Genomic DNA, 26,372 nt, shown 5'->3' with positions numbered 1-26,372 from the left:
TTCCAGTTTGGTTTTGAATGCAGTCACTTTATCTGCTGACTTGAACACAGTTGTCATTCTCCCCTGAAGTGACAGATTGAGTTCATTGAGCAAGTCGAATATGTCACACAAGTAAGCAAGTTTTGTGACCCATTCTGTGTCACTGAAATATGCTGCCAGTGGTGACTGTTTTTCTAAAAGAAATCTCTGGAGCGGCTCTCATAACTCAAAAACTCTGGCCAGTGATCTGCCTTTAGAAATAATCTCACTTCTGTGCATAAGAGAAGACATGTATGCTACGCGTCCATCTCCTCACAGAGCTGTGCAAACAGATGTGAGTTAAGGGCATGTACTTTAATGTGGTTGATAATTTTAATCAAATCCTGCAAAATATTTAGTGCAGGTGACATTTCTCGGCTAGCCAGCATTTCTCTATGGATGACACAGTGAGTAGACTCATTCAGAAGCGACCTCCTTGACCCAAGTAGTGAAACCAGAAAGCCATCCAGTCATGGCAGCCTCTCCATCTGTGCATATACTGACAGAAAATGACCAATTCAGTTTTCCTGATATGTAATCATTCAAAAACTTGTATAATTCTGCAGCTGTGGTGCTGGTTGGCAACAAAAGTGCACATAACATATCCTCACGCACATCCTCCTGAAACATACATAACACAAATACAAGCATCGTTGCCTTGTTGTCAACATCGGTAGACTTATCAACCTAGATTGCATACTACAGTGACTCATTAATCCTCTCTAACATTTGTGCCTCAATGTCCTCTGCTATTTCATCATTCAGCTATGAGCTAAGGTATTTCCTTTGCATGAAACAGATGGCTCAAAGCAGAGCAGCCACTTATTTATGGATGCAATGAGTTCCCCCTTTCACTGTTCTTGAATTTGCATTTCTCTTTAATAAAGGAACTCCTGTTCATTTCCCTACCTCCTGGACTATCTGATATAATCCCAGACATATGGGTATTTCATGTCTCAAAATAATATATGTCCTTCAGTAATAAAAGCAGTTTCAACTCCAGTCCAATAACAAACTAGCAATCACTTTTCAAATGGTGCACACATTTAAATTTCAGGTAACTCCCCAGTCCAAAATTCCAATGGTCACCACTGAATTGCCATTTACGTGATCCCTTGCAGAAGTCATTGCTCAGAAAATAGACATTTGTCCTTATGGCTCTCCTTTTAGGATCATAGAAGCATCACACAGAAGACCTCTAGCAATTTTTCTCTTTTGTCTCATGGGCTAGAATTGTGTCACATGCCTATCTGTAAATAAATCACTGGAAAGGGAAGAGCGTTACCATAATTGGTTTCAGCTAATCTGAATTCACACCTATGGCCTGGAGAAACCCCATTTTGCCCCAAACACATGGCCACCTGACACAAGAACAAAATAGAGTTCTATTAGAAAGAAAGAAGATAGGAAAGAGCTGCTCTGTGAGCAACCAACAATGTCTACCCACGCAACATTCTATATTGATTACTCCCCTTTCTCTCCTATCTCCCTCTCTCTCTCTCTCTCTCTCCCCCCCTCCCTCTCTCTCTCTCTCTCTCTCCCGCCCCATCTTCTTCCCACTAGCATTTAAACATCAAGTTTCTACCATCTTAAAAAACCACTCACCCTCAATCCCATTTCCCCCTCAGTGACTAATTTGATTCTCATACACCCTGTCATGTAGTATTATCTCTATTTTGCATAACAGAAAACTGAGGTACAGAGAGAAGTTGAGTAACTTGCCCAAGATCACACAAGTTAGTCAGGATTCAATAAAGATAGCCAACAGTACAGTAGCAGTAGAAAATGCAAACATTTCTTTTTTTTAATTTTTTTTTAAATTTCAGAATATTAGGGGGGCACAAACATTTTGGTTACATAGATTGCCTTTGCACAGCCCAAAGAAAATGCAAACATTTCTCTCAATTTAGTTCAGAAAATATTTTCCATGCATAATTGACTAGCTGGTTTCCACATGCTATCTTTCTGTATTCTCCCCCAGTAATCCTAATTTAGGGCTGTTTTATAAGCTCAGGTATGTTAAGTGACAAGCATAGAGCCATATGGTAAATAGAAGAATTGAAAACCATACACAGGTTATGTCTATTGTGTATTATTTCTCTAAGACCCTGACACTTCCCATTCACGTAGAGGATGTTCCTTGTTCTACATCTGAATTTCTGCTTAGTCGTCCTTTCCATTCCACAGGCATCAGGAAATTTCCAGAATCAAAACTTCCAAGATGGCACCGAGGCAGTTCCCCAGGATGCGGTGCAAAGGTAGGAAAGGAAGATGAAAGATGTTCTCTTTTCTCCATGCCTCTCTTTTATGACAATTGCTGCACATGGGCTCTGACTGAGGAATACGTTCTGCTTGCCACTGCAGGTAGAACCAAATTGCTAAACAATTCACAGCTGGTCTGTGTCAGCACCTCCCCTCCCATCGCACCCAATAGATGAGACACATCATGGAATTAGTGTCTAGTCAAGTATAATATCATAGTAGTTAAAGCTCAGGCTTAGAATTAAATCAGCCTGAATTTAAATTCAACCTCTACCAATTATTAGCTTTTTGGCCTTAACTAAAGGATACTTATTCAGAGTGAGCATCACTTTCCTTATACATAAAATGGAATTAATATTTTCCTCATGGGGACTATGTGTGAATTAGATGAGCTACCACAGTTAGCAGAGTGACTGATAGAAAGTGGTTATTACTTGTTACTTCTCATTGTACCCACATTTCCTTTATCTCCATCTACAACCATTTCAGGGAATCTTAACTTCACTGTCAGATTTTTTAGTGTACAGAAAAATATCAAACTCTCAGAGAAATATTTTATAATTATAATGATTTATGAATCAGTATTAAACACCTCAAAACTTGGCCTTTCTTCTCTCCTAATTTCTGGAACTTTCCTATCCTACCAAACATAAGAGTAAAGAAGGCAAGCTATATATAAATGAATTGATACAGTTCTTGCCAGAAACCTGAATCAGTCACATCATGAGCTCTGATTTCCTGTACAGAAAGTGACAACAGATAACAGTGAGCTTTTGCACTTTGCCAAGCGCTATTCTAATTGCTTTACATGCATTATCTCATACAATCCTCAAAACAGTCCTAGAAGTATAACTATCACCCCCTTTTAACAGATGTGGAAACTCAACTATAAAGAGGCTGAGGAACCAAGGTAAGTAGTAAGTAGGAGAGCCAGTGAAGCTCTTACTCATAAGCATGATTCAGTTATTTAATATTAAAGAGCAGTTTCTCTAGTCTACAGGTGTCTATCCTCAGGGTGTTAATAATAGAATAGCACTTTTGCACTGACTTAGACATTTTCACATGCTTTCTTGCTCAATCGTCCCTATATTAGCTAATTGGTCTCAGCTAATCTGAATTCACACCTGTGGCCTTGGATAGAGCCCACTTTGCCCCAAACATACAACTACCTGACACAGGAAAGAAATGGAGTTCTATTATTATAAAGAAAGAAGACAAAAAATAGCTGCTTTGTGGGAAACTAACAATGTCTACCCAACCATGGGTACATACCCGTATAATACCTAACTATACCTGACAGACATCTTAGGGCTGTTTGATAGGCTCTGCCTGGCTCATGCATCCATACGCCCATGAATAGGACATTCTGTGCCTAGGGTCTCAGACTCTAAGAGCACTTCCTAACCTCCTGAGAGAGGTTGTTAACCCAGTAGCTGGCTCTCTCCCCACTCTTTGGAAACAGATGTCATGGTCACAAGAGAAAGAACAAGATAAATTGGTTTGGCTGCCATCTTGGCTCAAGCTGCTAATTCTAATCCTCTGGGAGCTGAAAGGTCAGAGCATCCCTAATTCCTTGCACTTAAATAATATCCATTAAATATTACCCTGAATCCACATTTGAAAATGTTGATAAGGATGGACTCTGAGGATTTCTGACCCAGGAAGACTACATAAGCATAATCAGCTACAAATCAGAGATGCTGTTTGGTTCTAAGTTTCCAATTCATTTGGATCCAGACTTCCAGGGACCAAAGAAGCTATCTCCAGGCTGAGCACAGGCTTACTAAGAAAAAGGCTTAAAATAGCTGACTTTGGAGACCTGTTACTCTGAGGCAACTTTAATTTGTTGCTGATTTCATGGTGCTTGCAATCCCTAATCTTTCTGCTTTAATATAGTTTGCTATTTTCAGGGATCTGGATCTCAGATCAAGTGATTTTTATAATATACTTCATCTGGTCATCAAGAAAGACTGGCAAATGTGTTATAAGGAAGCCTGGAGAGAGATATCCTTCAGTGGTTAAGGTTTTGTTGTTGTTGTTGTTGTTTTTTCATCAATTTCTTTTGAAGCCTAGTGGAAGCTTAAGGAAGCCTGTGGAGGTTAACTAAAGAAACTCATTCTCTGAGCTGGAATGCTTGTACCTCATATTAACTGGATGGTATGACCCTATAGAGCAAAATAAACCCATCCTATGAACTCAGCTTTATTTCTCTCTTAGCAACCATTTTTAAGTCACTAATTGAGGAAAAGACATATAATATTTAAGTTAAAAATTGGTTAGCCTATAAAGCAGCAGTTAGTGATGGGTCAGTGAATGCAAATTCCATGCAAACTATTCTCTACAAATATGATGCCTTGCTAAGGAATGGACCTGTTACTTGTTTTCCTTATTCATAATTTTTTCTCAAGAGTCTTCAATTTACAGGTGAGTTGGATTTAGATATGTTTTTCTACCATCACATATTTTTATGAATAATAACCAACAAACCCTGTCTACCAAGAAAAAACAGTCACTCGGGATATTATAGACTCAGACCTGATAATAAAATAAAATTTCTTTTATTAAATTATTTTATTGACTATAAAGGTAATATATACCATTTGTAGAAAACTCAGATGAGAAAGTTTTTAAAAGAACACAAAAATTGCCCTTAATCCCATAATTCAGATGATGATTAGGCTCTAGCATATTTTTTCAGATGCTTTTCTATGGAAATATGGCATTTTGGACAATTTAGATCATTCTATATAAGCTATTTTATATTTTATATTTTCCACTCAATATTATATTGAAAGAATCTTTCCACATCATTACTCTTTCTTGTAAATAACTAATGTCCACTTGACATTATCATAACTATAATTCAGTTACATGTTCCTCTTTATTTAGACATTTGGATTGTTTTTACTTTTTCATTATTATAAAAAAATTAAAAAATATTATACAACCTATATACATAATTTTTCCTATATTTTTAATCTAGAATAGATGTCTATAAATAAGGAATACTGTACCAAGAGACATGACCATAAATTTATAATTAAACCCTTATTATATCAGGCCAAACTTCTTTCTAGAATGTTTTATATCAACACACACTCACCAGCACTGACTAATATGACTGTCATAAATCTGCCAGTTTAACAATTAGTTTTTCATTGTTTTTAAATTGCATTTCTTTGGTTTCTTATGAAATTTTTTAGATGTCTAATTTTTTTCTGAGAATTACTTTTTATTAGTTTTGCCCCTATTTTTATGATCATGTGACTAAACATTTTAATTTGTTAAAAACTATTTCTATAATAACAATTGTCATACTTGTAGATATTCTCCCAGTGTGTTCTTTATATTTATGTAGATGAATTCATCGGTGTTGTCCTATATCATCTTATATCATTGCATTTTTGTTTAAAAATGTCCTTCCTTAGCCAGAGATTAGAGATATATTACTCTCATTGTTTTCCTATTTTTTAACAGATCTAGGTCTTACTTGAAGTCTTTAATATACATGCTATTCTTTTTTCTCCTTTTTTTTCATTTTTTTTGGTAATGGCATTAAGTGAAGATTTACTTTGTTTTGGAAAATGTCTATTACGTTATTAAAAAATCTTTTATGAACTACACATAATATCTTTTAAATATTCTTCACGAATAATGTCCTTTTGTGATTTGACCATACTTGTTTCTTATTGAGTTTATTTGTATTCATCAGTTTTATTTGTATTTTTAAAATATCAAAAAGCTTTTGAATTTATCAAGTCTAATATTTTTCTATTTCCTGATGTATTTATTTCTGTATTCCACTTTTTTTCTGAATATAATGGGTTGTTTTTCACCTCTTGAGTTGAGTACTTAGTTCATTTATTTTATCTTAATGTTACAACAATCAAATATTTCAAGGATAAGAATAACGATATATGAGTTTTTTTCACTTTTGTTCTTTTTATCAAGATTTGGAGTGTGTGGTAAGCTATATGTTTACCTTTAAGGTACAAACAGGGCCGGGCACAGTGGCTCATGCCTGTAATCCTAGCACTCTGGGAGGCCTAGGCGGGTGGATCGTTTGAGCTCAGGAGTTCGAGACCAGCCTGAGCAAAAGCGAGACTCCATCTCTACTAAAAATAGAAAGAAATTAGCTGGACAACTTAAAATATATAGAAAAATAAGCCAGGCATGGTGGCACATGACTGTGGTCCCCGCTACTCGGGAGGCTAAGGCAGAAGGATCACATGAGCCCAGGAGTTTGAGGTTGCTGTGAGCTAGGCTGACACCACGGCACTCTAGCCTGGGCAACAGAGTGAGACTCTGTCTCAAAAAAAAAAAAAAAAAAGGTACAAACAGTATTGAAGAATACTGATTTTCTTCAATTCCTCTATGACATTTATTTTTCCCATTTTATATATAAAAAAGTTTAGGTGCAGTAAGACTAAGATTTATATACAACATCATGTGGCCAATAATCAGTGAAAATGGAATGTAAAAATAATCTAATTCTAAAGAACACACTTTGTCCATTAAATTATGGTGCTTTTGTTTCCTCACCTTAAAAGTATCTGTTTTCTAAACAGAGCCAGATATTTTTTCATAATCCTCCTTAAATTGGGTTTTGATTTGCAAAATGCCCCTGATATCTAAACACAACAGAAGTTCTCCAAACAGTGAATTCTGAAGTTTCAAATAAATTTGGGGAATGTTGCATTGCATGATGCTGTTTTATCCTCTTCAGGATATGCTTCTTCCAGAGGTGTTGGGTAGCATTCTTAGGCAATTCTGTCTGGAGGTAGCACAAACTCACAAATCTCTCTGCCAGGGTGTATCTTACTGAAGCCTCAAAAATTCACTCAGTTCATTTGATTCTTGAATGTGACTACCTTATCTCTAATTTCAAACTGAATTCACCTGATGTTTTATATTCCCCCTGAAGCAAGTTAAAAATAATAAGAATAACAAACTCCATATGGTCCTCTTTTTATTCCTGTTTTTTCTATGAGAAAAAATACTATGGGAGTGACTAAGAAAGGTGCCTAACATGTCAACATCATAAAACCAGGCTTGTATATATGAATGAATGTGTGTATTGGTCTGTGTCTGTGTGTCTCTGTGCATGAGAGAGAAGAGGGACATGTGTCTATAATGGACTCATATAGTAATATGGCCCAACTTGAAGTCTTGGGTGTATCTGCTTGGGAATTCTATCAGTGGTACAGAAAATAATCTTGACCAAAATTATGTTCTTGTTCAAAACTTATGTGTCACAATTACAGTCCTTGTCCTATTCACAGATAAGCTGATTACCCGAATGCCAAAGTGGATTCATGGAGCGAGTGAGCAACGTGACAGAATTCATCTTGCTCGGCCTGACACAGAACCCAGACATGCAGAAACTCTTGTTTGCTGTGTTCACAGTCATCTACTTTCTCACCCTGGCAGGCAACCTACTCATTGTGGTGACAATCACCACCAGCCCAGCCCTGGGCTCCCCCATGTATTTTTTTCTGTCTGTCTTATCCTTCATAGATGGCTGCTGCTCTTCTACCATGGCCCCCAAAATGATATTTGACTTACTCGCTAAAAAGAAAACTATCTCCTTCAGTGGGTGTATGACTCAGCTCTTTGCAGAACATTTCTTTGGGGGAGCTGAGATCATCCTACTCGTGGTAATGGCCTATGACCGCTATGTGGCCATCTGCAAACGCCTGTACTATATGATCACAATGAACAGGCAGGTGTGCAGCCTCCTGGTGGCTATGGCCTGGGCCGGAGGTTTTCTGCATGCTCTGATTCAAATTCTCTGTATGGTCTGGTTGCCTTTCTGTGGCCCCAATGTCATTGACCATTTCATCTGTGACCTTTTCCCTCTGCTAAAACTCTCCTGCACTGACACTCACATCTTTGGACTCTTTGTTGCCGCCAACAGTGGGCTGATGTGTATGCTCATTTTTTCTATTCTTATCACCTCCTATGTCCTCATCCTTTGCTCCCTAAAGACTCACAGCACTGAAGGACAGCGGAAGGCTCTCTCCACCTGCGCCTCCCATATCACTGTAGTCATCCTATTCTTTGTACCCTGTATATTCGTGTACCTTCGGCCCATGATCACCTTCCCCATTGATAAAGCTGTGGCCGTGTTTTATACTATGGTGACACCTATGCTAAACCCTTTAATCTATACCCTCAGAAACACAGAGGTGAAAAATGCCATGAGGAAGCTCTGGTACAAAAATGTAATCTTGGGTAATAATTTGTATGCATAGAGAATATAAAAACAAAATTGATTTATATTTTAACAACTACAAAGATCAAGCATGATCAGGGAAATATGACACCACCAAAGGATTAAAATAAAGCACCAGAAACCAACCCTAAAGAAATGGATATTTATGAACTCCCTGACAAAGAATTAAAAATTATTGTTTAAGGAAAGCTCAATAAACTTCAGAAAATACAGAGAAAAAAATAAATTAAATGAAGGAAAAAATAACTGACCAAAATTAGAAATTTAATAGAGAGATTGAAATTATCTAAACAAATCAAACAGCAATCCTAGAGCTAAAAATGGCAGTGGTAAGTTCTTGCCTATTAATAATTACTTTGATGTAAATTGATTAAATTTCCCAATCCAAAGACATAGAGTGGCTGAATGGATTTTTAAAAAGGAAGATCCAACTATATTCTGCCTACAAACATTCACTTTGGTTTTAAGGACACATATAAGCTAAAAGTAAAGAGATATAAGAAGATATGTCACACAAATGATAACCAAAAGAGAGCAGGCCTCACTATCTTTAGATAAAATAGACTCCAAGTGAAAAACTTTCAGAAAATACAAAGAAGGTCATTATTTAATGACAAAAGCCTTAATTCATAAAGAAGATGTATTATTGTAAATATATTATGTGAATCTCATGGTAACCACAAAGAAAATCTCTATGTAAGATAGAAAAAAGAAAAAGAGAAAGGAATAAATTTATACCAATACAAAAAAGTCAATCAAACCACAAAGGAAGTACCACATTTTGAGGAGACTGGCAAGATGGTGGACAAGAAACACCTCTAGCCAGAGCGTCTCTGCAAGAAGGAGAAATTTTAGATGAAAGTGAAAAAAACAAACAGGCAGACAAGCATAGATCAGATGACGGTTGGAAGGAAGGGTGCCTGAAACTACAGGAGATTCCACAGGAAGAGGTTGCGGAGCAGAACTGGAAGGAGAAAGGCATGGGCAGGGTCTAAACCCTGAGGGGCTTGGAGACCAGTGACGAAGGTAGGTGTAGAGGTTAAATTTCCCCTCCCTTGCATCTTGGACTGCTGGTGGGCTCCTGAACTGCTGGAGAGACCTGCCAACACCAGCCCAGAGACAACAGCCACCATCAGTGAATGGAGAGCCTCTTGCGGACAGGGCAACAGGCTCCCAGCTCCTCGGGATACCTCCCACCCACAGACCCAACCTGATTGGCAGGCACCATATTGCTTCATTCTCCCCTTCCTTTACCCTACCCACATCTACCAAGTGAGACAATTTAGCCACCACCCAGAGGCAGCCACAGGGAATGGAATCTTTCCTTTTGGGGCCCTACAGTGGACTGAGGGGTGCTTGGACTGTGAGCTCCCTAACCACCAGCCCTCCCTGGTGCTGCTTGCCTGGTGACTCCAACAGAGCAGGGCAAACCTCAAGGCAGAGAGACATTGATGCAGCTTGGGCTCCCTGCGTGTGACTTGGGACCAGCATTCTTCTCCCTGGCATGGTCAGGGATTGATCTCTGGGGTCTGGGGGACAGGCTTGCAGGCCAAATCCCATACACCCAGGTCTCGATCACATTGCCCAGGGGCACAGAAGGGATATTTGTGAACTAGTCTACTGAGGTGTGTGTGCCTTCATGAGCAGATCAGTGTGGGTCTTAGCTGCAGCGTGCTTGAGAAGCACCCTTCCTCCCATGGGAAGGCCCCACTCCCAACTAATGCCATGATCCTGGGCAGGGAACTTCCTGGCCTGCATCACAGTTGAGGGAGAGCTCAGCTGACTTGAGATCCTGCCTGCAGGCAGAGGCCCAGGTGAAACCACAGAATAGAAGATGGTGGAAAGGAACAAGGCCAGCTCCAGACTGCCAGACTGTGGATATCAGACAGCAACTCCTCTCCAGCTTGGAGGACAGGGTGTTGTTTAAATCACATAGAGTTGTGGATGCGGAGAGATAGGAACACTCATACACTGCTGGTGGGACTGCAAACTAGTACAATCTCTGTGGAAAGCAATATGGAGATACCTCAAAGAGATACAAGTAGAACTACCATTTGATCCAGCAATCCCATTACTGGGCATCTACCCAAAGGAAAAAAAGACATTCTATAAAAAAGACATCTGCACTTGAGTGTTTATAGCAGCACAATTCACAATTGCAAAGATATGGAAACAACCCAAGTGCCCATCAATACATGAGTGGATCAATAAAATGTGGTATATGTATATCATGGAGTACTATTCATCCACAAAGAACAATGGTGACCTAGCACCTCTTGATTATCCTGGATAGAGCTGGAACCCATTCTACTAAGGGAAGTATCCCAAGAATGGAAAAACAAGCACCACATGTACTCACCATCAAATTGGTATTAACTAATCAACACTTAAGTGCACATATAGTAGTTACATTCATCAGGTGTCGGGCAAATGGGAGAAGGGAGGAGGGAATGGGTATGTACATACGTAATGGGTGCAGTGTGTATCGTCTGGGGGATGGACACGCTTGAAACTCTGACTCGGGTGGGGCAAGGGCAATATACGTAACCTAAACATTTGTACCCCCATAATATGCTGAAATTAAAAAGAAAAAAAAAACATAGATAAAACTCAAGGGCATTATGCTAAGTGAAATAAGCCAGTCAAGAACAAATATTGCATTATTCTACTGATATGACGTGTCAAAGATATTCAGACTCATAGAAGTAGAGAGTACCGTGGTGATTGCCACAGGCTGGGGGAAAGGGGCAATTGGAGGTATCTATTCAACAGGGATAAAGTTTCAGTTATTCAAGATAAGTTCTAGAGATCTGCTATATAACATTGCATCTATAGTTAATAGAACTGTACTGTATACTTACAATTTTGTTAAGAGGATAGATCTCATTTTAAATGTTCTTACTATAATAAAAAAGTCAAGGAATAATGGATAAACAAAATGCAGTTTACTCATAATGGAATATTATTCAACCTTAAGAAGGAGAATTCTGACACATGCTAATACATGGATGAACCATGAAGACATTACATTAAATGAAATATGCCAGATAGTAAGGGAGGAATATTGTATTAATATGATTCCATTTATAGTAAGTACTTCAATTTTCTGTTAAACTATATAGACAGAAAATAGAATGGTTATTGCCAGGGGCTGGGAGAAAGGGGGAATAGGGAGTAACTGTTTAACAGTTAGAGAGTATCAGTTTGGGAAGATGAAAATGTTCTGCAGATGGATGGTGAGGATAGGCACACAACAATGTGAATGTATTTAACACCACTGAACACCTAAAATGGTTAAATGACAAATTTTTTATATATAACCACAATTTAAAAAATAAATAACAAGGGAGAGGGCAGCAAACAAGGGAGCAAAACAGTTGACTATTGAGAATAGAGCTAAAGGCTTTGCTTTGCTTTTCTGGTCCTGGATTTCAGGCGTGTGTCAGTTTGTTTTAAAGGTAAAAGTCAATAGCAAAAAAAGTGATTCCATGTGAGGCTGCAACCAGTTCTTCATCACCTGAGAAGCTAAAGGAGACAATATAGCAGTGGAGCCTCCTTTCTAAAGCATCTCTATTCTGCACCTCTCGATGCCATTGTACATGAGTGATTGGCAGAGTGTGGCAGTCTCAATGACTATTTGGGAAAGCGTGGTGCCTAACTCTAAGTCCACCAGCCATTAGCTCTTTGTGGGATAGACAGAAAAGATATATACTCCCAAATTAATCATGAGAATGTGTCATCTAGGTAATCATCCCATGGGAAGTTAAAATCTCTATGTTTTAAATTATTCAATCTCTGGTAGCTGGGAATCCTGCCATCTAAATTACCTCAGTCGGTTACTAATAAAAATATCACAATCTTCCAGAGTAATTCAGGCACATGACTTTGAAGACTGGCATTTTTGTTCTTCAGAGCAACTATAATATTTAACCCAGTCATGTTTTCAGAGAGAAATAAATCCATTCTCACAACTCTGATCTTTGCCTAAAACCAGGCCAGGCTCAACATGTTACAGTTAGAAAAATAGCCTATAATGAAAGTTTCCAGGCTGGGCGCGGTGGCTCACGCCTGTAATCCTAGCTCTGGGAGGCCGAGGCGGGTGGATCGCTCGAGGTCAGGAGTTCGAGACCAGCCTGAGCAAGAGTGAGACCCCCGTCTCTACTAAAAATAGAAAGAAATTATCTGGCCAACTAAAAATATATATACAAAAAAAATTAGCCGGGCATGGTGGCTCATGCCTGTAGTCCCAGCTACTCGGGAGGCTGAGGCAGTAGGATCGCTTAAGCCCAGGAGTTTGAGGTTGCTGTGAGCTAGGCTGACGCCACGGCACTCACTCTAGCCCGGGCAACAAAGTGAGACTCTGTCTCAAAAAAAAAAAAAAAAAAAAAAAAAAAAAAGAAAGTTTCCAAATTATGTTACCCAAGTCTTATCCTAAACTATAGTGATAGACATATCTTTAACCCAAGCTCAATTGCATTTCTGAAACTAGCCACTAGTGATGTTTGTGGGTGTCAAACGGGAGTAAGTGAAGCACCCTGACTCTTGCTTTGGTAAAGATTCCAAAAGGGCCAATTACTAATCCTCTGGGTACTAGAGAGGTCAACGCATTGCCAAATCCTGAAGTCTCTGAAAATCTATTTAAACACTTCTCTAGGGTCAATGAAGGAAGAATTACAAAGAAGGGCCTGTGAGAAAATGACAGCAGCGGAGCCATGTACCAGCAAGGTAAAGATTTGTTTGAGAGACACTACTCTTGAGTTTAGTAGGTGTCTAGGGAAACAGAGTCAAAAGGAACACATGAATCAGGAATAAAAGAAATCTTCTCCACATTGTTCATCAACTCTTAAGGAAACAGAAATTCAGCAAAATCAATTTGCAAAAACAGTGTCTAATTAAGCGGATTTGATTCACTGATTCATGCTATAGTTGCATATACTAGTTTTCCAGATTAGAAGAATTTTGCATTATTCCCATTGTTTTTAATTTGGATTGAACATAGTTCTGAGACCTGAAAATATATATTATGTATTTATATATATATATATATATATATATATATATATATATATATATGATTGGCTTATACTTTCATAGGAAACCAAGAAAGTGAGCAGAAGTTAAATCCTAGATATATTGAAGTTTCCTAACTGAAACAGCTCATTTTCTGAGTAAATCCAGACTGACACTGCAAACCAAACTAAACCAAAATGTCCAAATTGGGAGAGTTGCCCAGAGAGAGAGGAATTCCAATGTTCCATGTGTCAGCTCAGAGTCTCTTTGTGGTTGTGCTCCATATGCCTGCAGGAGAAGAATGTAATCACTAAAAACAGAAGAATCCACCAACAAGTAGACCCAGGTCAGTGAAAACTCAATCTTTTTTCCTAAATTTTAAGCAGATTAACTTGATTTGGCCAATCTATTTTCACTAAAGTAGATTTTATAATTACATATTTGACTTGAAGTTTAGTATTTTGCTCTAAAAATGAATTTGGGCACAACAACATGAAAATACAAAAAACACTATCTGTAATGTTGCCAGACCATGTGCTATTAAAGAACTTCTGAAGTCATTTTTAAGACATCGTGGTTAACATTTATGTCTCACTAAACACGCTGATTCTATAGGTTTCTGCTTATAGTGGCTTCAAATTTCTTTCTCCTTTTCATGACTTGTTGCCACATTGATGTTAGAATTTGTGAATTAAATCCATTAAGAATGATTAACCACATATCACCATCTACAGGAGCCATGGATAGAGGAAATAAGCCAGCTTTCCTTAAAATCAAAGGTGTCTTTCCTCACCTTTATTGAAGCCTAGAGGTCATGATGCTGAATTCTGTGCAGAAATGTTTGAAGAAAAATATGTGGTTATATTTTTCACCAGGGCTTGGGAAAAGAAGGAGAAAAAGAAGAGGAGAAAGAATAAAATATCTTATGCTCTTTTGTAACAACAACATGTACTCACTGTTGAAAATTCATGTTCAGATCATTCAAAAATATATATATTCTTATATACATTCAATATTTCCCATTAACAGTGAAAATTTTCAACTATTTACCAGTTAGCAATGAAAACTACAAGTTCATCTTAATTGATTGAATTTATTCCAAAAGGGAAAATTGTATTATCTCAGGTGAGCCTAACATTTCTGCCTTGTCAACAGAAAACTCAAGGAGATCATGACTCAATTCCATTTGTAAAATACGTGTGGGGAAATATATCTAATCCAGAGCATAATTCTACATGTGACAAGAGTCCAACTACAAGGAAGATTTATTTATGAAATATTGTGAACTTTTAGGGGAACTTTGCACCATTTACATATCCACATCCAAAGATGCAGAAAGCGGGAGCATGAAAGAAAGCATCACGGAGAGACAGACACGACACCCAAGGCTGCTGAATGAACTATACTCAATGAGCTGTTATAGTTCCTTGGCATTCAGAAAGAAAAGTAACTCCATCTGCAGCTCTGTCTCTAACTCTGTGTGTGTGTGCATTCATATGAGAGAAAGGGAGAATAGATCCCAGAACACGGCTGGCTTAGATTTAGTAAGGCACATTAGTATCTGACACACAGTTGACTTTAACAGATGATTGTGTTCACATACCTATAAATAACCATAACAATGGACAAGTATAACTTCAAAATAATTGTTACTGATGAAATTTATCCCAAAAATGAAAGAGAGCTATCTGTGAGATTTTTAGAGCCAGAAAGAAAGTTTGGGAGTCAAATGTTAGTAAACATGTTTAATAACACCTTGCTTTATGGTGGTACTTGTAAGACATCGTCACTACCCCATTAATATGAATTAGAGGAAATTTAACCTCTTTCTGTTCTTCTTTACAACTCTCTGCGAAATAGCAGAGGTGAGTGGAAGTTCAGCTCCAACAATGTCAGAGACCAGGACTAAAGATGTGATAAAATATTTTAGTATTGAATTAAAAAATCATCACTCAGAAATATTGTGATTTTTTTCAGATGGACCATATGCACACAACCCAAGCTAAATCAGCAGAAAGGATGAACAATGTGACAGAATTCATCCTGCTGGGCCTGACTCACGATCCAGAATGGCAGAGATTCTTGTTTGTTGTGTTTTTAATGACCTACTTGATCACATTGTTAGGTAACCTGCTCATCTCGGTCACCATCTTCATCAGCCCAGCCCTGGGTTCTCCCATGTACTTTTTTCTGTCCTGTTTGTCCATCATAGATGGCTTCTACTCTTCTTCCATAGCACCCAAAATGATCTTCGACTTGGTCTCTGAAAAGAACACCATATCCTTCAATGGCTGCATGACTCAGCTCTTTGCTGAACATTTCTTCGCTGGAGCTGAGATCATCTTGTTAATTGTCATGGCCTATGACCGCTACGTAGCCATCTGTAAGCCCCTGTACTACGCGACCATCATGAGCCGACCTATGTGTGGATTCTTGGTTGGGATGGCTGGGATTCTGGGGTCTGTTCATGCAGGGATCCAGACTTTGTTCATGGCTCAGTTACCATTCTGTGGCCCCAATGTCATCGACCACTTTATGTGTGATTTAATACCTCTTCTGGAGCTGGCCTGCACAGACACTCACACTTTGGGGCCTCTGATTGCTGCCAACAGTGGGTCACTGTGTTTCCTCATTTTTTTCATGCTGGTTGCTTCCTATGTCATCATCCTGCGCTCCCTGAGGACTCACAGCTCTAAAGGACGTCACAAAGCCCTGTCTACTTGTGCCTCTCATGTCACTGTTGTTATCCTATTCTTCATACCTTGTTCATACCTTTACCTAAGACCCATGACCTCCTTCCCCACTGACAAAGCAGTGACTGTGTTTTGCACCCTAGTGACGCCTATGTTGAACCCTTTAATCTATACCCTCAGAAACGAAGAAGTGAAAAATGTCATGAAGAAGCTCTGGGGACAAATAATGAAAACTGATGATAAATAAATCTTGAAATTTGACTATTTAAGCAAGAATATCTAGTGATATTTTATGTAGAGTCATCCCCTTTTCAATTGATTAAACTTGGGACAATCAATTATCCTGTCTTCATCAATTTTTATTAGGAGCACACACAGTAGGCTGGGCTGACACACATAAGGCACAGTAGGAAGTGCTGAGAGCACGATACTTATAGGAGCCCCTGAAATGCTTAATTTCTTTAAAATAAGGGGGGGGGAATGAATATAATCTAAATCCAACTTACATTATATTTATCTTTATGCCAACATACTAATAAAATATAATTTTTAATATTTCTTACCTAGGGAAGGACCCAAGAGGGCAAAAGTACCAAGGGCTCACAAAAGTAATATTGTTCTGATTGTGGGTATGAAACAGATCAATAGCAATATTCTTGTCACCTTTCATACCCAGCACCACAGCCAGAATGAAGTTTTATTTTAAAAGAAGAAAAACAACTGTCTATGAAAGGACTGTAGGACAGTATGGAAAGAGTCTTCAAGAAGTACTTTCATCAAGTGCTTTTTATCTTCCTAAGTTTGAGAGGTTTATAAATGTTCTCCTATAGCAGCAATAGAAAACGTTTTGCATAGCACAATCCCAAAAAAGGGCACATTTTCATGAAAACTTACTTTTAAAAACACTACATCTCCACTATTCCCTGTGGTATACAATTATTTACCAAAAAAAATGGAAACAGAATTGGCTGGAGCAAAAGAACTATAATTGATAAAGTCTGTAAGGTAAAGGCAGAAAATACCTATACATTAAAGTCTGGTCTTAGCTATCAATAAAGGAAAAGAAGGTACTGAAAACAAAACAGCTGTTATAGGAAATTACAGTGATGTAAAAAAAAGTTTGCATCATGGAAGTAGATGACAATGATCAAAAATCTGGATTATAGAAAAGTACCATGCACATAATGAAAGACTAAAGATTCAGAAATAGTCAGATGCTTTGAAGTTATGGATTAAGAGCTTTGGATCAAATGACCTGATTTCTCATCTTGTCTCCATCATTAATTAGCCTTATAAATGTAAGCAGGCTGCTTCATTTCTCTACCTGTTTCTTCATCAGTAAAAGGGAAATAATTTTACATGCTTCCTTAAATTGTGATAATTAAATGATTTACACTGAAATTAAGAGTCAGCTGAAAAATGGCGAAAATGGCTCAAACACTGAACACCCTTCAGGGATGTCACCAAAGTCTAAGGTGTGCTGGGCACTGCAGTTCCTGACAGAGGAGAACAAGAACATCACTACTATTCTTCAATAGCCACTGTCACAGCAGGATTAGATGTCTGTCTCAGCCTCACTGCACTTTAGAATAGATCATCAATGCTATCCATTTACCAGTACCTACAGCACAATGGTGTCCTAGAGGCCAATGACCAAGTCTTAGAAATTAATCCTATTCTGAGATTAAAATACCCTTTAAAATCTCTGCAGTTTCAAATGATGGAGCTGGTGGGAACCACTATGAAATGCTTGAGCAGAACTAAGCTTAAAAGCTCTCACGAATTATGGGTCCCATCCCATTCTGTTCCTCTGGAAGAAAGAGGGGAAAGGAGAGACCAGTGCCAGGGACCAAAAGATCTACCTCTGTACTGAGCTTGTGGTTTCTGTGGGAGAGTCCAGAAACGGGTTTTCAGGAAGATATTTCTAACGCATGGATTCAAATATCAGCTAATGCCGACGTTTCCTGTGTTCTCAGGACTTTACATCTGGACAGATCTCACATACAATGCCTTTTAAAAAATAAATGCCTTGCCGTAGTTTCCTATGAGTGTCCATTTTGTAAACACATAGGAGCAACAGTGTTTTTTAAAATCAACTTTATCCTTTAAAGATGCAATTGTAGTTCCCAAGAAAAACAGAATGAGAAATAGGATCATATAAAAATAAGAATGATGACAGTGATGATATTGATATTAATAACTAATGTTTACTGAGTAGTTTCTGAGAATAAAGTACTGACCTAAGCACTCACTTTATATGTTCTGTATGTCTTGGAGGCAGTGAATTTCTTTTTTTAATGTTTTATTTTATTTAAATTAACAAATAAAATTGTATATATCTATCACATATAACATGATGCTTTAAAATATATATACATTGCAGAATGGTTAAATTAAGCTAATTAACATATGCATTACCTCACATGGTTATCCTTTTTGTGATGAAAACTCTTAAAATCTACTCTGTTAGTATTTGTTAAGAATACAGTATATCATTATTAACTATTGTCATATAAGTACCTCGCACTAACCAATTGCACCCCTGGTGTTTTTTTTTTTTTTTAATAAAATTCCAAATGTTTATAAAAAAAAAAAAACTATTGTCACCATGTTGTGCAATATATCCCTTGAACTTATTTCTCCTATCTCACTGAATTTTGTATCCTTTGACCAACATTTTGGAGTCAGCAAATTTCTGACTTCAATTTATTTCTGTTCTTAATTTTTTTAAGCCTCAAACTGTGGAACTTACCTCCATCTAAAACATTTGATTATTTGAACATAATGATGATTCTACTCATAGGACAGTGTGAGCATAGATAAAACATGATAGTATTTATAATTATGATAGCTATTTTTAATTTATTTGAGTGCTTTTATGTGAAGTGCCTTATATTCTTTTTGTTATTTACTTCTCACTGTAGCCCTATAAGCACAATAATATTGATATTCCCATTTCATAAATGAGGAAATTAAGGGATAAAGAAGTTAATTATATTGTTTGAGATTAATTAGCCAAAATTTGACTTAGATAGAATTTAAGGCTTAGCCTGTTTAACCAAAACCCAGTGTGCTTTGCCAAATCCTATTCTACTTCCCTTTAATATAAACAAACACGTTAATTTCTTACATTTGTCTTAAATTTCTTACATTTTCTTTGGAATTCTCTTCTTGAAACTCTTTGGCCTTCATTTTTTTAATAAATTTTATTGTTTATATCATTTTTTAACTAATTTACAGGTAGACTTGCTTTCACAGACAGGCTAGGCTAAAAATGTATCGGCAAAGAACCAGGCAGTGACTTGTCAATAGTTTATAACTCTGTGAATGTTCCTATTTCCATATAACAGGAAATTTCTTTGAAACTAATTATTTCTTTTCTATCTGTACCAATCTGTACATGGAAGAAGCAGCCTGTGGCTTATAGAGTGGTACTTTCCTCTGATAAATAAGAACAAAAGAAAAAATTAGCAAATACATTTGAAATGACCATATATATTCATCCTGCTGTCATTCATTTAAAAAAAAAAAACTCTACTTGAAGGAAAGAAGTTCAAAAGAGTTAAAAAAATAAAATAAAAACTAATTTTTTAAAGTAGCTTTCCAGTGGCCACATATAATGAGTTTCAGAATAAAAATCTCAAATACAAGTCACCTTTTTTACTCTGCATTTTCCACAGTACTTAAAATTTAGAAGTTTACATTATTTCTAGGCTTTATTCTATTCCCTTTTCTTGCTGGCAGGGAAGGGAGCTAACATTTGTTAGGCTCCTCTCACCTGTCAGACATTGTGCTTTCTACACACACTCTCTTTTTACAAGGGGGTAACCTAAGGGATAAAATGCCCACTTTTGGACAAGGAAATTGAGCATCAGATGGGTTTATTTTCCTAAGATGACTCAGAGCTGAACAAAGAAATAATTCAGCCCTGAAGTGTAGCTTCCACCTTTGAGGTTGGCAGAGACTTAACCAAGTTTATTGATGAAGCGGAAGTTGATAACAAAGAACAGTAACTGAGGAGTGAAGAGGTCCTGGAGGTGAGGTGATGAGAGGGGTTGGTGGGGAGCAAGGCAAAGGCTGGCCTTGGATAGGAGGGTAAGTCACAAAGAGCAGCTGGGCAAGGGCAGAGGGAATTCATGGGACCGGGAGAGGGACATCAGCACATGTCTTTGTTTTGATGCCATTTAAAGAAAAATCCACATTATCTGACTTTTACGTTTAAAAAAATACATAAAATACAAACAACAGGGAAAAAACACCACTTTTACCACCAATAAGCAATAATTCTTAAGTTTAGCATATCTGGTTTTGTGGGATTTTTTCATCTTTAATTATATAAAGTCATGTACAAATATATTGTACTTATTAAATTAGGATCTAGGCTGGATGCAGTGGCTCACACCTCTAATCCCAGACTTTGGGACGCCAAGGTGAGAGGATTACTTGAGGCCAGAAGTTTGATACCACCCTGGGCAACATAATGAGACCTTGTCTCTGCAAAAAATAGAAAAATTAGTCAGGAGTGGTGGTGTGCTCCTATAGTCCCAGCTACTCAGAAGGGCTGAAGCAGGAGGAGCACTTGAGCCTAGGAGTTTGAGGTTCCAGTGAGCTATGATGATGCCACTGCACTCTAGCCTAGACAACAGAGCCAGATCCTGTCTCAAAAAAACAAAAACAAAAAAATGAACAAATAAATAAATTAGGATATAAAAAATAAAAGTAAAAGACTCCTCTATTCTTCTACTTCTCATGACAGAAAAACAAAACTACGATCATGAATCTGGTGGTATTCTTCGAATCCTTTTGAAAAATAGCATCTGCCTTCACATACACAAATACACGCTCACACATGCATACACAGAGAGAAAATAATATTGGTTTTAGGGATTTCTTTTTCTACTAATGTTATCATACTAAATGCATCATTCTTCGACTTACTTTTTCACTCAACATTATGTTTTGCAGACCAATCTCTGTTGCGAGATATTCGAGTCACTTCTTTTAACTGCTGTACAGTGATCCATCATGTATGCCATAGTTGTTTTAAGCATTCCCCCACTTGATTCCTTCTGTTTGTTACACACATAAAAACACATCCTTGCTCATGTTTCCATGTGTGCATTCATGAAAGTTTCTCTAAATATATAAACAAATCAAATGATTTGTTTTTATTTCTAATAAACACCACCAAATAGCTTTCCATAGTGGCTGCCACCAGCAAGGTGTGAGAGAATCGCCACGTCTCATCTTTGGCAATGACTGATATCATCAAGTGTTTTAGTCTCTGCCAAACTAATATGTAAAATGGAATCTCATTATTACTATAATTGGCATGTTCCTGATTACTCCTGAAGTTGGTCATCTTTTAAAATGTTCATATACACTGTAATTTCTTGTTTATTTATTGGTTGTCAAACTTTTTCTTCTTATTCGTAGGAGTGCTTTTTATATTCTGATTCTTTGGCTGTTATACATGTTATAAATATCCTCCCCTCCCCCAGGCAGCCACTGTTCTTTTACCTCTATTTATGGTGTCTTCTTATCATTCAAAAGCCATTTATTAATTACATGGCCACATTTGTTGATTCATTTTTATATCTCATTTCTGAAAGCTTTCTCTAGCCTAGATCATGAATATGTTCTCAAATATTATCTTCTAATAATTTTTTAGAAGGAATTTTTGAGTTTAGGATTTTTTTCCATCTGGAATTTATTTTCTTACAGAACTGAGTCCATTCATCTCCCTTTCCAGTCTATGTTCCAGCTACACCAAACCATGCACTGTGTCCAGAAAGCACATATTGTCCCCATGACTTGAATTCACTTTACGTTCCTCAAATGTTTAGTTGATTTGTTGGACTTCTTTTACTCATACTTTAAAATTCAGTTAAAATATAGCCTCCTGCATGCAATACTCCTGCTCATCTCATGACTATACCTGGTTCACACACTATCGTTTCATTGATCACACTGTGAAATCATTTATTTACATGCTAAGATTTGACTCCTGATTCTGAAATGCCTCCTAATTCATAACCACTCTGCTATGTCTTTTCTTGCCTCTAATTTATGAATGAGCTTATTCCTCTAGAATATTCTTTTCTACCTCTGCTCCTGGCTAACTCTGACTCATCTGCTAGGTCTCATTTTTTTCCTAAGGAAACAATATTAGATGTGTAAAAATATTTGGCTAAAAGGATATTCGTCTCAGTGCTACTTATAAAAGCAAGAACTAGAACGAATCTAAAATTCACCAGTAGGGGTTCAGTTAAATAAATTTATTAAGTCTATACAATAAACACTAAACACCCATCCAGATTGATGTCACAGAAAATTTTGAATTATGAGGCTATCTATGCCAGACATAATTTTAAGCAGGCAAATCATATTAAACAAGTAAGTATAGAAATATCACATATATCACATATATTATATCCTTATGTCATATATATATGATATGATAGACTGTATATAAAGACAGGGAGAAAGAGAAGAAAGGGGAGGAGGAGGAGGAGGAGGAGGAGAAAGAGGAACAGGAAGATGAGAAAAAGAAGATGATGATGGCTAGAAGAATATCTACCAAAATGTTGGTGATTATCTCTAGGTAATGGGCGTAAAGGTAGATTTACACACATACAGATGTCTTTATTTTATTGTTTTGTAAATTTTCTAAAATAAATATGTATTATAGGGAAAAGATATTTTACATGGTCTCTAAAATGGAAATACAACTACTTTTATATACAAGATTAGTAATAATTTTTAAATTCTCAAAAAAACTTCTAATATTTACTCATGTATTTAATTGAGCAGGTTGAAATTTTTCAAAAAGAAGCACCATTCCTAAGTTAAGTGGGATGTTGCTAATCATCAGCTGGATGATAAAAATAAGCATACACTAGGATCAGTCCTTTATGCTATTTGATATTTTAACTGTACTGAAAATCAGGGTACATTTCAAATTCCAACTAAAAGAAGCGTACTTTTCTAGAAAGTCTCTTGAGATAAAATTGTAGCAAGCTAGCAAAAAGATAGGCTATTTTTTAGTAAACCTTATCATGATTTCACATTTCTTAGTTGATTAGCAAATGGGTTCAGTTATACTTTTATCATCTAACAGCAGAAATGAATGGGTATAGAATTCAAGGTCTCAATTATACCTAGCTATTATTAATTAGACTATTAAAATGTGACAAAGTGAAAGAAAGCAATATTTTCTTCACCTAAAAATTCTACATCTGTTGTTTTTATTATACGTACAGGTATGAGAGCAAAACAAGACCTATTTCCTGATAATCTTCCAAATTTAGTGGAGACTAATATCTTCGGAACTAATTTTGAATATGTCTTCTGAGGCAAATTTCTTTTCATATTAATTTCTGGTTGGTTTTTTCTTAACACAAAAAGTGAATATGCTGCAGCGTGGTGAATGACAGATTGTCAAATAAAGGATAAGTTTCTTATAAATCGTGGGAGCCTATAATCTTAAAGGGTAAAGCTTTGGAAGGGACATAGTGAGAGTTTACAAAATCAGGAAAAAGATGGAATGAGCATTGACATACATTTCAGATTCCAGAACACCAGAATTCTTTGGAGTTTGGAACAAGAAGAGTTAGGAAAAATAAAAGGAAATGCCACTTTGCGTTGCTTAACAAAAAAAACTATTCTACTCTAAAGGCAGCATAAATTTCAAACCTAATAGAGATAGAAAAGCAAAAGCAACCTCTTTATGGAAGGTTAGGAAAGGTTTGAGGTAGGCATAATAATATCAAATGAACATGTTGGGAGTTTACCATGTGCCAGAAACTGCATTAAGAACTTGATGTAGATTATCTAGTTTCATTCTCACAATAACACTTTGAGACATGTATCACCTTTGCCTTTTCATCCCCAGCTGTATTGGGATGACACCTTTAAAAAGAAAGAAATCCTGTCATTTGCAACAAGGTGGATGGACCTGGAGGACACTATACTTAGTGAAATAAGCCAGACACAGAAAGACAAATACTGCGTGACCTCACTTACATGTGGAATCTAAAATGTCTTTACTTGTATGTTAAAAACAGACATCAGAAGATTATAGAGTTTTCATCACTTTCTCAAGGTCATGCAACTAGCAAGCATAGGAAAAAAGATTCAAACTCGGGTCGGACTGTCTCCAGAGCCAAACTCTTAACCTCTCTGCAGTGGTGCAGCAGCTGTACTCCTGATGTCATAAAGGGTGATGAGAAGGAACAGAAACCAGGCCTGGATGCACATGAGGCTGCTAAGTAAATATGGCTAAGCTTTGATACTTTGCCTCACATTTCTACAACTCAATAATTATCACACAGACTCAACACAGTTGCTGTTTAAAGATCTAGATGATAGATCAAAAAGAACAGATTCTGAGCTTTAGTTTAGGCTCTTAAAAACTAGACAACCTTGATTAATCAACCACATCAGGAGACAGAGTTTCCTTACTGGTAAAATAGGAATAATAATCATTCATGCCATATATATTTCATATAGTTGTTTTGTAATCAAATTATGCAATTTAAGTGAAAAGGCTAAATAACAATAAAAGTCTATGAACATTAAAGGATGGATAAGATAGATAAGATGACATATGGTAAGAAGAAACAAACCTTGGTTTGTTCTACTTATAGAAAGTCATTTTTATTTCCTGCTTTATCTCTCATTATCCACATGCAACTTCTTAATGTGTGAAAAGCTTTCTCATAGCATTTTTTACCTCTTCATTTCTCAGGGTATAAATGAGTGGATTCAACATAGGTGTTAGAATACCATAAAATACTGCCATGTTTTTTTCTGCAGATAAAGTAGAAAATGGATTCATATAGGTAAATATACAGGGCACAAAGAACAAGGCAACAACAGTGAAATGGGACCCACAGGTGGACAGGGCTTTGTGTCTCCCCTTTGCACTGTGGAACCTCAGGGACAACAAGATGACAATGTAGGAAGCAACCAACATGAGGAAGTTCAACAGGCAGAGCACACCGCTGTTGGCAACCACCAGCAGACCAATGACATATGTGTTTGTGCAGGAGAGTTCCAGCAAAGGGTACATGTCACAGACAAAGTGATTGATCATGTTGGGCCCACAGAAGGGCAACTGGAGGACCAGAAGGAGCTGAACCAATGAGTGCAGGAAGCCCCCAAGCCAAGCCACCACCACCAGGATGGCACAGAGATGCCTGGTCATGATGGTCGTGTAGTGCAGGGGCTTGCAGATGGCCACATAGCGGTCATAGGCCATCACTGTGAGCAGAAGGATCTCAACACCTCCCAAAAAATGGGCTCCAAAGAGCTGAGCCATGCAGCCCTCATAAGATATTGCTCTCCCCTCATACAAGGAGTCAGCGATGAGTTTAGGGGCCATAGAGGAAGAATAACAGATGTCAATAAAGGATAGGTTGGCCAGGAAAAAATACATAGGGGAAGCCAGAGCAGGGCTGGAGGTGATAGTGACCACAATGAGCATGTTGTCACAAACTGTGACCACATAGATCATCAAAAAGACCACAAAGAGAACTCTCTGTATCTCCGGGTTCTGTGAGAGTCCAAGCATGAAAAATTCTGTGATATTTTGTGTTATTTCCATAGATTCCAAGGACATGTGAATGCAGATACAGTATTATCTATAAAGTCAAAAGAGAAACAAGTAATAGAACTAATTCTGGGCAAGGAGGAATGGTGCAAGGTTTCCATTAGCACACCCACTTCCCTTTGTCCCTCTTAACCCTCTTCTGTTCCAAAATTCTCATACCAGTTGATTCTGTTAACCACAAAATGTGAGTATACATACTTTAGCATCACTGGGCACTTGATATCTTAGTTATTAGAAGAAAATAATAACTTAATTGTCTACATTTGCATTTTTTGCTGCTGAGATGGAACATTTGACAGACATTGATTTTCTAATTCTAACTGGAGGACATCTCTGACTATTTTCAGCATAGATAAGACAGCAAATTGAGAAAACCATGAAAAATTAGGATCTCCTGAAATCTCTGCATGTATAGTCCATGAGGGGCAGCGTTTTTCTGGTGGTAACACAAATTGATGTAAAAGAAACAGAGGCAGGATTGGGAGAAACTGACATGGTTGCAGCTGGAGACTTGTCCAACTTCTCCCTTTCTCTCCTTGTT

At 37.3% G+C, this 26,372-nt stretch overlaps 3 protein-coding genes across 3 annotated transcripts; 2 read left to right on the top strand and 1 right to left on the bottom strand.

The window, feature by feature from the left end:
- The first annotated feature begins 7,548 nt into the window (after positions 1-7,548).
- On the top strand, positions 7,549-8,534 carry LOC123642099 (olfactory receptor 4C5-like). The gene has a single exon (XM_045557016.1). It carries the CDS (start codon positions 7,596-7,598, stop codon positions 8,532-8,534), a length of 939 nt encoding a protein of 312 aa, XP_045412972.1. The 5' UTR covers positions 7,549-7,595.
- Positions 8,535-15,544: 7,010 nt separating this feature from the next.
- Positions 15,545-16,465, top strand: LOC123641774 (olfactory receptor 4C45-like). Its single transcript, XM_045556713.1, has one exon. The coding sequence runs from the start codon at positions 15,545-15,547 to the stop codon at positions 16,463-16,465; it is 921 nt and encodes a 306-aa protein (XP_045412669.1).
- An 8,429-nt stretch (positions 16,466-24,894) lies between these two features.
- Positions 24,895-25,915, bottom strand: LOC123641773 (olfactory receptor 4C3). The gene has a single exon (XM_045556711.1). The coding sequence runs from the start codon at positions 25,838-25,840 to the stop codon at positions 24,917-24,919; it is 924 nt and encodes a 307-aa protein (XP_045412667.1). The 5' UTR covers positions 25,841-25,915; the 3' UTR covers positions 24,895-24,916.
- Between the last annotated feature and the right edge of the window lie 457 nt (positions 25,916-26,372).

This window comes from Lemur catta, chromosome 7 (assembly GCF_020740605.2).
Source record: "Lemur catta isolate mLemCat1 chromosome 7, mLemCat1.pri, whole genome shotgun sequence".
Classification (NCBI taxonomy): domain Eukaryota; kingdom Metazoa; phylum Chordata; class Mammalia; order Primates; family Lemuridae; genus Lemur; species Lemur catta.
Note: the sequence above shows the minus strand (reverse complement) of the source record. Positions and strands in the feature narration are given on the sequence as shown.